The following is a 14198-nucleotide window of genomic DNA, read 5'->3' on the forward strand; positions in this document are numbered from 1 at the left end:
CTAGTTTGAAGTTAGAAGACCTTTACGATACACCTGACTTGTGCAAGGTACACATTTTAAGAAAATTCATTGGTTTTAAAAATAGACCTTATTTCGTCTTTTCGTTTGAATGTTTTATTTTTTACTCCTCGGGCTAGATATATCTGCTGATAGAAATAGAAATACAAACAGTCTTCTGTTTATGAATGGCATATTTATGTGACATGTGTTTATATTTGTTTTCAATGTTTTCAGGATTTACTGCGGAACAATCGATTTTGCCCCGAAATATGTGATGAAGAAAACGTCCGCGCCCCGGGTCGAGTGAACGTATCGTGTTTTAGCACTAAAGATGGCCGGAATTAAGGTCAATATGCATTTGAATGTGGGCTCAATGAGCAAGATTATGATCAGTCGAAACACAGTACTGCTTACACTATAAAAGGTGAAACAGTACTGACGATTTGGCAAGAACATCCACCTCACAACTGCAAACATTGTTTTTGACATCATTTAGGATTTTATGAGGCCATGGCCTATTGTTTGAGTCTATTTTTAGAAAAGTAACAGGCTCTATTTAGATGATGACTACTTTTAGACTTCCCATAGCCTATATAGTAGACTATAAGTCACGAGTGTAAAGCCATTCTTGGTTTAGACACTGTACTGTGCGGACGTGATCTCCGATCTGGAATATCATGGATGTGTGTGGACATTACCCACTCGACAAGACACTCGATTGCTGTGCAATCAGTACTGAATGGACTTCATTCCAGAAAAGACTCGATTCGTTTAAGGACTGGCCAGTGCAGATGAAACAGAGTCCTAGTCACATGGCCCAGGCAGGATTTGTGTACTTAATCAGAGGGGACACTTGCAAGTGTTTTCAATGTGGTCTCGTTCTCAAGAACTGGGAAGTAGATGACGATCCCTGGGTCGAACATGAAAAATGGTCTCATGGCCCGCTGGGGTAGTCATGTGGATTTGCAACCAAAAGTGTGATGTAAAATTTGTGAATATGAGAAATAAATCAATGTTAAGAGTATATATATGCATTGGTTGTCTATGTATAGTCTTTTGTCGATGTATAAATAGAGGTTTACTCAAATACTAATCTCATTGAGATCCCAACCACGATAAGAGCTTGTTTTTCTAGAATTATGGCTTGGTACGTGTTGAAACATTACAAAGTTTTAAGGTTCATGTTAATGTTTCAAGACATTGAGGAGATTCGACAAGACATCTTAGAAATGAACAGAGAACAGATTCTTGCCATCAATGGTATTATCAATAGTTATTAAAGGGAAGATTACCAGTGACTCGATATGAAAGACGTCGTTTCCTGAGGAAAAATGATAGAAATAACTATCTAGCTGTGTTACGAAGATTAGTTCACCCCCTTTGGACTACAGACAGTATTTGGAAGAGTCTTTTTGCCAGGTACATGCCTATCGTAGCTTTTGTTTTAAAACCACAGTTTGTCAATGCACTTAGAGATGAGGCCATTCAAAATGCCTGGTTGTTTGATAGAGCATTGGCTTAGTTATGCATGGAGGAGAAAAATCTGCCATGATGTCTGTCGATCAATATTTGGAACTGTATGACCCAGAGTGGAAGAAACAAAAAGAACCAGAATCCTCAGAGCAACCTAAGATTAATTTTGTTACCCTTACTCAACAAGTGGTCGAACAGGCCAAGGCTCTTATTCAGATGCAGAAGAAAGGGGGATCTAAAGCTGGAAGTTCCTCCCAGAGTTCCATGAAGAAACGTAAGATGATTTTTTAGATAAAAGCAGCCTGTAGACATGGTTCCCTGCCATTAAGACTCGGACCACCATGCAGTCAACGTGTCCCATGTGCTATCAGACTTTTTCCAGGACAGACAATATGTTGAGACATAGAAGACAGAAACATCAACAACCCTCTCCTCCTCCTCCTCCTCCTCCTCCTCCTCCTCCTCCTCCACCATCACCACCACAAGTACCGTCACCTATGATGCAACCAGTGCAACCACATTCATCAGAAAGTACTACCCGGCCATTGGAAGAATTTAGGCTGCGACATCCATTCACTATGATCGTCTCAGGACCAACCTCCTGTGGGAAAACCTACTTAGTGAAGCAGCTTCTAGAAAGGATGAACATTAAATCTCGAAATCTCGAATCTTTCATGCTGTAGAGAAAGTCGATGTGTGAAGTGCAGCCTGTTTTCTGCCTTCTCAGACTCCTCCAGCAACGCCCTTGCGTTTGTGTAGTAGAAATCTTTTGCGGCATTTTCTTCTGTCTCCATTTGCCATTTGGAGTTGTTGGGATTCCACGTCGGATGCCTTGTAGTTTTGGTTTCTAGATTTTCTCTTGGAGTCGGTCGATTTCATAGATGGACACGAAGACTGCAAAAAGGGGTTTCGTCGTCGTGTGTGTGTGTGTGTGTGTGTGTGTGTGTGTGTGTGTGTGTGTGTGTGTGTGTGTGTGTGTGTGTGTGTGTGTGTGTGTGTGTGTGTGTGTGTGTGTGTGTGTGTGTGTGTGTGTGTGTGTGTGTGTGTGTGTGTGTGTGTGTGTGTGTGTGTGTGTGTGTGTGTGTGTGTGTGTGTGTGTGTGTGTGTGTGTGTGTGTGTGTGTGTGTGTGTGTGTGTGTGTGTGTGTGTGTGTCGTATCCTGTAGCCGTACACCGATGGCGAATCCAGTAGCAGCAACAGTCGGTTCTTCCGTTTGTATTTCGCTACGGCAAACTTTTGGCACGTGTAGATTCCTTCCGGAACGTCTGTGGCTTTTCGGTGTTCGCTGCATGGAGGGGCTGCCACTTCCATATCCTTGGGTCCGCCGTAGTTGGGCAAAGGGGTGGTATGCCGTCCCCGTCCCCGTGGCGGATCTGCTTGTCCCGATAGCTGCCGGAAGATACAAGACTCTTTCTTGCTGCATGGACAATTGGCCGACAACTCGTCGACGAGGTGTTGGTAGAGCAGGCACCACGAGAGGCAGTCGTCGTCATACAGGTTCTCTATGTTCGACAGAAAGTAGTGGATTGGGATTTCTTCCAGAACCTCGAGTGGGAGTCGATCCTCCTGGGGTGGTGTGTAGTCTTCTATCGCTTTGTTTTTCCACAGAACGCATTTCTTGCTGTCGACGTCTTCAACGAATTGGCGAAAGTACAGCAAATACAGTTCCAGAAACTGGCGAGGTATTTGGTAGCGCTCGTAGAAGGTGTATCCAGATTTCTCCAGGATTTGTTTCTCTCGGTCCGAAAGCAATACGTGGGGACACTTCTCCAGCAGGCTCTCGAAGACTTCGGCCATGTTGGGAGTTCTCTCGGAGCTGCCATGGATTCGTGTGTATTGGGCTTGCGATATGTGGTACTTCCTCTTCGCTTCCCGAAGGGACAAACGACCCGATCTTATCTCGGCGTAGGCTTCGCGCGATAGCTTTGTACCGGGCATTTTGTTGTGTTCTATACCTATGTACCTAGGGTATCTCTAATTCGAGTGCACCTAAAAAAACAATGACAACAAAAAGTGTCCCTATATAATCAAATGTTGAGTGGAGGTGCACCTTTTCATCTTTTCTTACTTATTTTATCATTATTTTATCTTTGCTGTCCCGTACCATCATTCACTATACTACTATCTGTATCATGACAGTATGTGGAACAGTCTTTTTGCTAGTTACATGCCTATCGTAGCATTTGTTTTGAAACCACAGTGTTTTCCAAACTGTACCAATATAAATCTTGGGTAGAAGGCTTGATTGATGATGATGATGAAGACATGACATCTGATGTAGAGAGTGAAGGACAGGATGATAAGGAAGGGCAATAAGACAGTTAGCACAACATGTAAAGTAGACATTTGGGAGAGCTCCTATCCCAAAGCCTACTCATTTGAAACGGAGCTAATAAACAATGAAATCTGTATATCTCTCTTGTTTCTTAATGTATTGTACACGTGAAGGTCTGGGTTAGAATGAACCTTCAGTAACCCATGCTTGTCGTAAGAGGCGACTAACGGGATCGGGTGGTGAGGCTCGCTGGCATGGTTGACACATCTCATCATCATATCCCAATTGGGTAGATCGATGCTCATGCTGTTGATCACTGGATTGTCTGGTCCAGACTCGATTATTTACAGACCATATAGCTGGGATATTACTGAGTGCAAGATAAAACTAAACTCACTCACTCACTTAATGCATTGCTGGAGGATTGACATTAGACAACTGTTCGTTGTACAAATCTTTGTTTTACAACTGATAAATAATCACCGCTATGTCACTGAATACATTTAACCTACAATGCAATTCTTGACACCAGGAGGTCCTAACCTCTTCATACCCCACACAATACAGTCACAAGAAGCTTACACAGGTATTCCATTGTACTGTCTGTGGAATAAGAGCGGCTAATGGCATGTGAGTAACCTATGTGTCACATGATGTCAAATAAGTGTCATATATAGTATTCATGGACATAAGATGGGTGTTTTTATGTTTGCAGTTTGAGAGTACAGTTCACCTTTAAAATGTTGAGTAAAAGCACTGGAAAGTTTTATAGGAGAACACATCTAGGTTTGTTTTCTTATTCAGTAATATATATGACAAATGCTAAATCATTTCAGCACTGTACAACCACTTGACACCCTACTTGAGATATTCAGTGACCATCAGTCCTCAACTGCTTACTTTTTCGTGTCTTTAATTCCGGTCAGACACTTCTCTTCCTACATAACGGAAGCTGACCACTTGTCAGCATACATTCATTGTAGGCTGTGCGCCATCATGCTGAAAATTATCAACAACCATTCCATGTACACATGATTACAGTCTGACCTTTACTGGTCAACTTGAACCGGCTAACTTTGCCAGCACAGGAAGCCACACACAGGAAGCTGAACACATCAACCCCCTTAGGTCCGCACCTACTTGAACATATGTGTACACGCATAAGCCTAAGTGATACAAATGACAGCATTAAATACTTAAAATGGTGGTAGGTTTTAATGACTGGATGGAGGTGCTTTTAACAAACACAACACCTTACACTATTTTATCCAATCACAGCTGTCACATGTCTCTTCAGTTACGGCTCAGCGAGCAAGCGATTGTGCTCTTAGTGCATAGACTGCGTCCCCATTTCACGCAATAATCAATAACGGGGCCCACATTTAATTTGCTAACAGCTACAATCGTTTATTTTTCACAGATATGTAAACATTCGGAGTTGTTCCTTGTGTACCAAATGACAGCGTATTTTAAACTGGCTAGTGATACCTTTCATTTAACAAAATGCGCTCTGATATTTTCACAACTTTTGACCTAATAAATAGCATCTAATTTCCCCTCATATGCATAGTGTGATATTAATTCTACGTTGAAAAAAGATTTTGCTGTGTGAACACTCGAGTCGGCAAACTCATACCACTCATAAGATAATGGAATAATAATTACAGCCCACTAAGGTGAACCTGAATGTCACACACACCTGGGCCGGAAAGGGGACTCCAGAAGGAGGGTGGGGCTTAAGGGCTTAACAGTGGATTAGGTCACACAAAGGTCACACCTATGTGACGTCATAAAAAAATATGGCCGACCAAAAAGGTCTCAAACACCACACCACACCACACACCACACACCCCACACCCCTTACAACAGTTAGGCACCCCAGTTAGTTTTACAAAGTCGTAGTTTTTCAAATTACTTCAACGTTTTCATAATCCATATGGCTCAATAGTGACAATACACATCTGTTTTGGCTAATCATGACACCTGTTACAAGTATCGAGCACAGAGAGGATCAGACAATATGGCGTTCGTTTATTTGTAACCTGGGAACGTTGTACAATCAATATCCATTGTACCCTCTACGTGCTTCATGGGTTACTGCCTGTACCCTATGTCTGATACCCCGTCAGTCATCTTTGGAGAGGAAACTGTCGCCATTCTTGGTGCAAAGCTGCTGTAAATATTTACATATGTCTTAATAATTATCTCTCTACATAGGTCTCTACCATTTCAGTACTATATTTCTTTCTATATTACATATATGTTGTTGTATAGTTATCATGTTGTAAATACTCGGGAAATGGTTACCTAAGTTGGATGTCGAATGTATTACTTGGTCCCCACCGATTCGACTCATCGGGATTTGACTGTATGTTTAATCATTTAAATCAAAGCTGCTTCTCATGCAGGTTTTGACAAAGATGGTACGCGTGCTTGTATCCATCGCCCGATAAGTGTACTGCAGGGGTTGCAAGTGTGGACTCATGGCGGACAGCGGAGGGTCAGTCACTGTATTATTCTGAATGAAAGCTGTCAATGTCCCAGTGTGGCCTAGCGTTGTTGTCCATAAATACTTTTCTTGTAGCAAGAGGATGATTATCAAACTTGAAGACAACGCCTGGATCCATCACTTCCTGGATATACTGATTAACCGTCAAATCTTCCCGTCTTGTCAGCAAGTCAAGCCACAATCACGAGAGACACATCCCCACACCACGACGGAAACTACACTAAAGGCAACAGTAGGCTGTATAGTTATTTCTGCAAAAGCTGCATTTCGCTGCCTCCAAACTCTCAACCGACCAATTGCTTAAAGGAGATATCGGAGTTTTGCATAGCAATAATTTGCCATCTCTGGCCATCTGATAATTTTCTTCGTATCATAGTGGTAGAAACATTATGTAACATTGTAACCCATGCAGATTGAATACCGTCATGTGGCACGTGCACAAACTGCACTTGTGAAAATTCATTGGTTTGCTTCTGGACATGCAGCGTAGGTTGTGTTTAGGAGACACTTTCCATAATGTCTTAAAGGAACACTTTTATCATACACAAACTGAACTTAAACATAGTTATGTTAGCGGTCAACATATTTAGGGGTGCTTAACGTTTTTCCAAGTGTAATATATTGCATACTGGCGTGTAAATGATTTCATGTGTTCCACTCTCTTCTGATGCCTAGCATCATTGTGTTCTCGTTTTGGTAATATTTTGGTTTTGCCTTTTCAAACTAACGCGCGGATCTCACTTTAAATTGTGTAATATGCGTCGTGCTTGTATTCCTATTTCGGAAGGTGCCTCTCCACGATGTATCTTCTCTGCATCAGGTGACGTTACTGTATGAGAGCATACGGTTCAACTGAGTCTACACACCACTAAACTGTTGCAAGCGTTTGTAAGGAAGTAAGTCAGTGTGGGATGAAGGATTCATTTTCGGATCATAAGTCATGTGCTGTTTAGCCTAAATAATTTGCACACACTTCAGACAAGTTCTGAACTGTTGATTCGACATGATATTCAGAACAAATGATTGTTCACGTTTCCCGAGGATAAAGACCAGAGTAGTGTTGAGTTCATTTCTGTAGCTCAACTCTTAAGCTGTTCCAGAGTACATGTGAAACATTGACATAAAGTGTTGAACTGCTGCCGCTTGCTATTTAAGAAATACAGTTCGCTCTACCACCATGTATAGTGTAATAAAGCACACTTTCGCCCTGAGCTATTATAGTTAAAGCACGAGGACGCTTGTGTCCGAGTGCTTTAACGTTATAATAGTTCAGGGCGAAATTTCGCTTTATTACATTTTCTAAGATGCCTAGCGGTTAGAACAATCGAAAAAATACAACATCATCAGACAATAAAGGTATAGTTTTTTGATGACGTAACAAGTGAATGACGTTATCCAGCTGTTCCCCGCTGCCCCCCCGTAGTCACGTGTGTCCATGCTAACGTTTGATCTATCTGTTCTGTAAATCAACATGGCGCATCCCTATCGCTTGGCGATGATGTTTCTTTCAACGGAGAACTATGTCGAGTTGTTGCGTTCCATTTACCAGGAAGAAATATGGCGAGGAAGTTCATTATTGAAAACCTGAGAACTGGATGTCGTAGGAGTGTTTATAAACACGAACTTGACTTCGATGACAGTGACGATGATATGTTACTTAGCATTCCTGAAATGACACCTGCGTTTGATGTCCCGGAGCCGAATATACCTGCCGAGGATATAACAACAAGGTTTGCTAGTTACTTTGTCATTCTTCATTGAATGCCTGCACCTATTCCAGCAGGTTCGAAAAGGAGGATATCCAGTTCGAACCTGGCATCCACGATAGTCCCAAAGGTGGTTCATGTCGGACCATGATAATCCATCACTGAGTCGCACCAAAGGGTTCATGGATTTCTCCTCGTGAAATACCTTGTTACAACGATTCTACATGCGACAACGCCCGTCGCAACATTGGACTTTCAGACCAATGAACCCGACGCCATGTCCTAAAGTTGCGGTTTTCTCGGAGCCTGCACCACGCCGGACGTTTCTGCCTGTGCAGTTCGTCGGCATGCACCATGCGACCCATACCTTTTGAGACATTATGTGAAGCAGTTTGGCCCCTAATTACATAAACTTCAGGTGGTGCTTAATTAATGCTCATGTTCATACTAATTTATGAAGCTAAACCTTGGATCGATGCAATTATGTAATCGCCATACAAGTTCTAATTACGTACCAATACAGCAGCGACGTATCGTTGGTCACGTTTTACATCAAGACAATGTACAATTCACTGAGTAAAGAATCAAAACATAGGAGGGCGATTACTACCACTGACAGTAAACTGCTTGACTGTAATGGTTCCTCTTCTCCTTAAGGGTATAATCAAGTTCCCAAACACGGTCTAAAGCTTGACTATACAATTTTTGTAGTATGGTGCCTTCTAAATCCAGGTGCCTGTCTATTTCTCCTCGACGTCACATGTCGCTAAATGGCATCGTTTGGCATTGAAGGTCTTGGCTATGCACATTTCAATGTTTATCAGTACTTGTAATCGAAAATTTGCTCCTTTTAACTATCTGTTCGAACCATTCCAAGCTCTACATATTCTTCCTGCTCGATACTGCAAGAATATATGAAAACATGTCAAAATGTGTCTTCGATGGCTGCCACATCGAATTCTTTTTCTGGGTCGAAGTTATGATATTGTCATAGCGACTAATTCAGGACAGCCATCGTCCAAATATTTCTAGAGATTAAAAAAACAAGCCATGTGGGACTTAACGATAAATATATATATGACGCGACTCTGCATTCTCGATCCTTATCACTACCGCATTGTACATTGACTTTCATTAATTACTGTATATGACATTTATAGCCTTAATTTGTCAACCCCCTTGGCCGTGTCTGCCATCACCTCAACTGCCCCAAGGAAGTGCTATTGTTTCTTTACCTGTCCATTGTTGTCTATGATTATATATATATGTTCATATCTATATTGTAACCAGTCCGGTATTCCGACTGTCTGTGTAGGGACGACCGCGAGCAGGATAATGTCGCTCGTATGAAGCGCCCTGAGGTTCAGCTGGAACTCCACTCACTTCATTCAAGTCTCAGCCGGCAACCCAGCTCATTACTATCTTGTGTACATGTAATTAACTAAAGACGTTTGGACTCAACGTATTCTTTTGTCTTCTTCAACGTACACTTCGTCTTAATTATGAGTTAGTTCCCCTGTCGACATATGTACGCGTTGACAATATGCTTGCAAGGCTTCTCTACGTTTGTCTTTGTATGAAAGGGTATCAGGTAAAACACTTGCGGAAGCTGTTTCGTAAATTACCATTGGCTGCTGAAGATCATCTGTTCTTGCTTACATGTTAAAGTCAAGTGATGTTGAGGCCATATTTGACTCAACATGTTCAAAAGTTGTGGCCACGAAATCTTCTGCAGTGGTTTCCTCTGAGCACAACCTCCGGGCCTACGTCTAGCAAAACGCCCCATCTTGCGTCTGTGTGGCAAGCACGCCTTGTATTGTATGGAGTATACTGTTTCCATTTGACATCTCGGGTGGTCATCCAAGGGTCTGTTGACGTCTAGGACATCGTTTTCGCGACACATGACTCATCGTCGTCAGTTTCGGAACTGAATCGGAATCGTGAGGGTAGACATCACATCTCATAGGAGGACACAACTGATCATTGTTTAAGATAATTTAAATGGCTTACGCTACCGTAACGACATCGTTCGACATCTTTGTTTACCATTTGTGCAAATATGCCACATAGCAGCAGGGCAATGCCCGCCCACATGTTGCATGTGTCACAATATTGTAACAGACTTTATGAGGCAGAATAATATGCTGGACTACTAAAGTCGACTGTTACACCAAACACATCCCAAACGAAATATGTAGGGGGTGAGATGAAACAACACAACGACGCGACCAGAGCCGGTCGTTGCAGCTGGCTAAGTCAGACATATCTTTGGTTGACAATTGGAAAAACATCATCCGACTATATACAGTATTTTCATCCAGTGTTTTCAAAGCGCCTTGTCTGTATCAACGCAAATGGAGGTCATACCATCCTTTTCTTAGGGCGTGTCGCTTTATCCCTGGTGTGTGTTTTGTCTGTGAAAATGTTTATGTAAACGCATTAGACGAATGGCGAAATATCATGTTATTCCATACCATTTTTACACTTCCATGAATCACAGGGTTTTTGGCCGTTGATTATATACGTTTTGGTGCATCACGTTTTTAACATTTTTAATGCATGGAATGACTGGCGCAGTTCCCTTTTACAAAGTTGGGTTTCCTATTCTTGTGATCACGTGCACATAATTCAGGTTTCATGAACTCGATGGTTTTAAAGGACACGTTAAGAATGCAAAATTACCAGAGTTATTGTTATACATGCAGGTCGAAGCCAATAGTTAGGACAAAATTGAAAAACAATAAAGATGTCAATAGGCTTGCATTATTCATGCACAAAAAATAATGTAGACATGGCAGAGTTGTATTCCAAATGGATATTTCAATATGACACCTTAGTCAAGTTTATCATTGATCGGAAGTCTGTGACCAATGATCGGATATGATATTTTTTCGATCATTTAATGAAAACATTCAGCTTCGTTGGCTGTATACGGCAAATATACACACGTAGTACGGCAGACGGAACAAAGCGCGAAGTGAGATAAAGTATAACATGTTCATCGCTTATTCGTTCTTATTAAAACAATGTACTGATTATGCCATGATTCCTGCTAGTGCATATTAAACTAAACTACTTAGGTTGTCAGTGAAGACATAATGAAGTCATTTTGCGACGATGTCGTATTGACCAGAATTGTTTAACTCACGAAAATCTGCTAAAATAGAATGTGTATCACTTGTGAAGAAAGGTTCAACGACAAGTATATTTGACAATGTGAACTTTGTAATTGCAAGGGATTCGCATTATCAAGCAATATTTTTTTCTAAACGGTATTTCAACCCAAGGGAGAGGGCATCACATCGTAAGCAACATAAAAGAAATCTGTTTAAAAATATACATATCTCTAAGACTAAATAATTGCATTTTCGTAAATTTAATGTGATAAACAACTGAGCTTATTGAAGGCTCTGGAGGGTGAAGTACTGCAGAACAGATTGTCACCCGTGTACTTTTTGTCATAATCGACCAGTGTTTAAACCCAACTCATTGTTGAGTATTGTTGAATATTGGCTAACACTACGTACTGCCAGCAGAAGCCACAGTGAAAACATAAACCCTACAACCCTACAACGATGTAGTGCAAGGTACTTCTATGAACCACAGCGAAATGGCCTAGCTTTGACTGCAGGTGGCAAGTGTTTTAAACTTTTATAAATAATATTATAACATGAAATTGTGTATGAAATGGATGAATGTGTGTGTGTGTGTGTGTGTGTGTGTGTGTGTGTGTGTGTGTGTGTGTGTGTGTGTGTGTGTGTGTGTGTGTGTGTGTGTGTGTGTGTGTGTGTGTGTGTGTGTGTGTGTGTGTGTGTGTGTGTGTGTGTGTGTGTGTGTGTGTGTGTGTGTGTGTGTGTGTGTGTGTGTGTGTGTGTGTGTGTGGAATAACTTCCATCCAATATCGTGTCTGCAATTTCAGAAGAAGTGAAACATAGAAAAATATGAGAAACATGAAGAACCACTTACCCTGTTTTGGCGAAGTTAGTCCAGTAACGCATCATCTTTTTGCTGAGTTCTTTCTCGTGTGTTGTATATCCTTTCGTACGATTCAATGGCTCTCCAAACACAAAATTTATTTCGTCTGCATGTAGTACACCCATCCATTTTCCCCAAACATGGTTGCTCATCCGATGAGTGAACCTGTAGTAATAAACATTTTGACCAGCGCTGGTATATGCCTGTGCAAGGTCGTTAACCGAACACACGAAATGGAAATCGCCGACAGCCTGTTCTATGTTGTGTCTGATCATTGTCTGGTTTTCCGGGTCGAGCCAGTTTGTGTACTGAAACAGTATTGCGTCCATTCCAAAGTTGTTCAGTCGATGCGGGTGTCGGGGATAGGTCTTAAACATTTGATCCATTACCATTGTATACTGTACATTGCTGATATTTGCTGCTAAGGATATGTTAAAAAAATCTGTATTAAAATACACCAAGAAGAATGTTCCTTCATTGGCATTGCTGCCCAACAAGAGTGGAATCTTTTTGAACCTTCGTAGTCTGATCGACTCTTCTGGACTTTCAACCAAGAAGCTGCCGTCTATCACTGGGATAAAGGGGAATTGAACTACCCCACCACCTATCACGGTAAATTCGTGCATTTGAAACTCTTTCGCCGGTTTGCTCTTTAAACATTGGATAACTTCAAACTTAGTGGCTTCAGCATCACATCCCAGAAGTTCTGCTAACCTGCGAGCTCTTCGTTCAGCTTCGTGCATTGGTATAGTAGCCCATTTTGTCTGTGGAGCCCCACTCTGTAGGATAGCCCTGTCGAACAGTCCGCGGCTTATTGGCGATAGGAGGTGTAAACCTACGCTCACTGCTCCAGCGCTTTCGCCACAAATTGTCACATTTCGTGAATTGCCACCGAAAGACTCAATATTTCGTTTAACCCATTCCAAGGCCATCCTCTGATCAAACATTCCCATATTACCAGGTGCCTGTGCGTGACCCATTGCAAGGTACCCAAGGGCACCGACACGATATTGCATAGATACAACAATAACATCATTTTCTACTGCTAAATATTTGGCTTCATATATTTCTAAAGTTGAGGATCCACTGTAAAAACCTCCACCGTATATCCAGACAAACACAGCTTTGTTTTTTAAATTGGACCGGCCACTTTTGGGGACCCAAACATTGAGGTATAGACAGTCCTCGGATGGTTCTGTATTTGGGTTCCAAACCGTAGCCCCACTAAAATTACCCAAAAACGTATCATATCCTTGCATACATGTATTTGGTTTCCTGGTGGCATCCAAAACATCATCCCATCTATCAATCTGAACTGGAAGTTTAAAACGCAGATCACCTATTGGCGGTTGAGCATAAGGTATACCATAGTAAACATCAACTGACTTTCTGTTTAGTCTGCCACCGAACTCGTGTGTAATTCCACGGATAGCTCCATTTTGTGTGACGGTTATTGGATTGTTGACGGCATCAACCGCTCTCTGCGCACACAGCAGGAGAAGTCCAAGAAAGCAGACGATACAATCCCCCTCCATTACATTACGTTGCGTCACTTCAAGACCGCCGCACTGGTTCCTGAAAAAAAAGACAATAGTAAGCTTCCTCATTTTTGTACAAAAGTCAAAATACTACACAAAATAATTTCAATGTTTCTGATATACGCTATTGATTTTAAGTTAGTCATTGCGATCATCTGAACGACAAGAAAGATAAATCGTTTATTAAAAGACCATAAAAGAACCTTTTAAGGACATAAGCTGATGATAAATAGGTTGATCATGACGTTGACTTCTCCTTATGTATATGCATCATCTTTCGGTGCTTAACTTGTACTCAACAGAGTGTAAGATACATACAAACGAAACTGGAAGATATAGACAATACCATAGGAAGCAAACTAACTACAATTATAAAACATTCTGTATTAGATGGCACACATAATAAATATTCCATCCATCCCCTCACTGCTTCTTCATAATCAGTGATGCACCTTTCAAACCGTTTGTAAACTCAAGAACTTTATTTGAGACCTACACTCATGTGATCAGAAGCAGGACTTACACAAAGTCAATACAAATAAAGATTAACTGAAGTTTGCATATGAGAAAAATATAGATACCATGAAGTTTGTTTACTATTAAGTCATACAAATTGTTGAAAAAATGTGTTGTGAACACACTGCTTTTGAATGTCAGCGGACACAAATGTAGATGCACATATAAACAGAAACATACTTATATCTATCACAACACGTTAACTT

At 41.3% G+C, this 14198-nt stretch overlaps 1 protein-coding gene across 4 annotated transcripts in view; it reads right to left on the reverse strand.

Annotated features, from left to right (window-relative positions):
• The window catches only part of LOC124286831 (acetylcholinesterase-like), a 130549-nt gene that overhangs the window by 35428 nt on the left and 80923 nt on the right, over positions 1–14198 (reverse strand). For all 4 annotated transcript variants that reach the window (XM_046723273.1, XM_046723271.1, XM_046723270.1 and 1 more), the window contains exon 2: positions 11930–13513. In XM_046723273.1, the coding sequence (XP_046579229.1) occupies positions 11930–13473 (1544 nt within the window). In that variant the 5' untranslated portion in view covers positions 13474–13513. The remainder of the gene's footprint in view (positions 1–11929; positions 13514–14198) is intronic.

Source organism: Haliotis rubra, unplaced genomic scaffold (genome assembly GCF_003918875.1).
Source record: "Haliotis rubra isolate DU_JTF1 unplaced genomic scaffold, ASM391887v1 Scf392, whole genome shotgun sequence".
In the NCBI taxonomy this organism is placed as follows: domain Eukaryota; kingdom Metazoa; phylum Mollusca; class Gastropoda; order Lepetellida; family Haliotidae; genus Haliotis; species Haliotis rubra.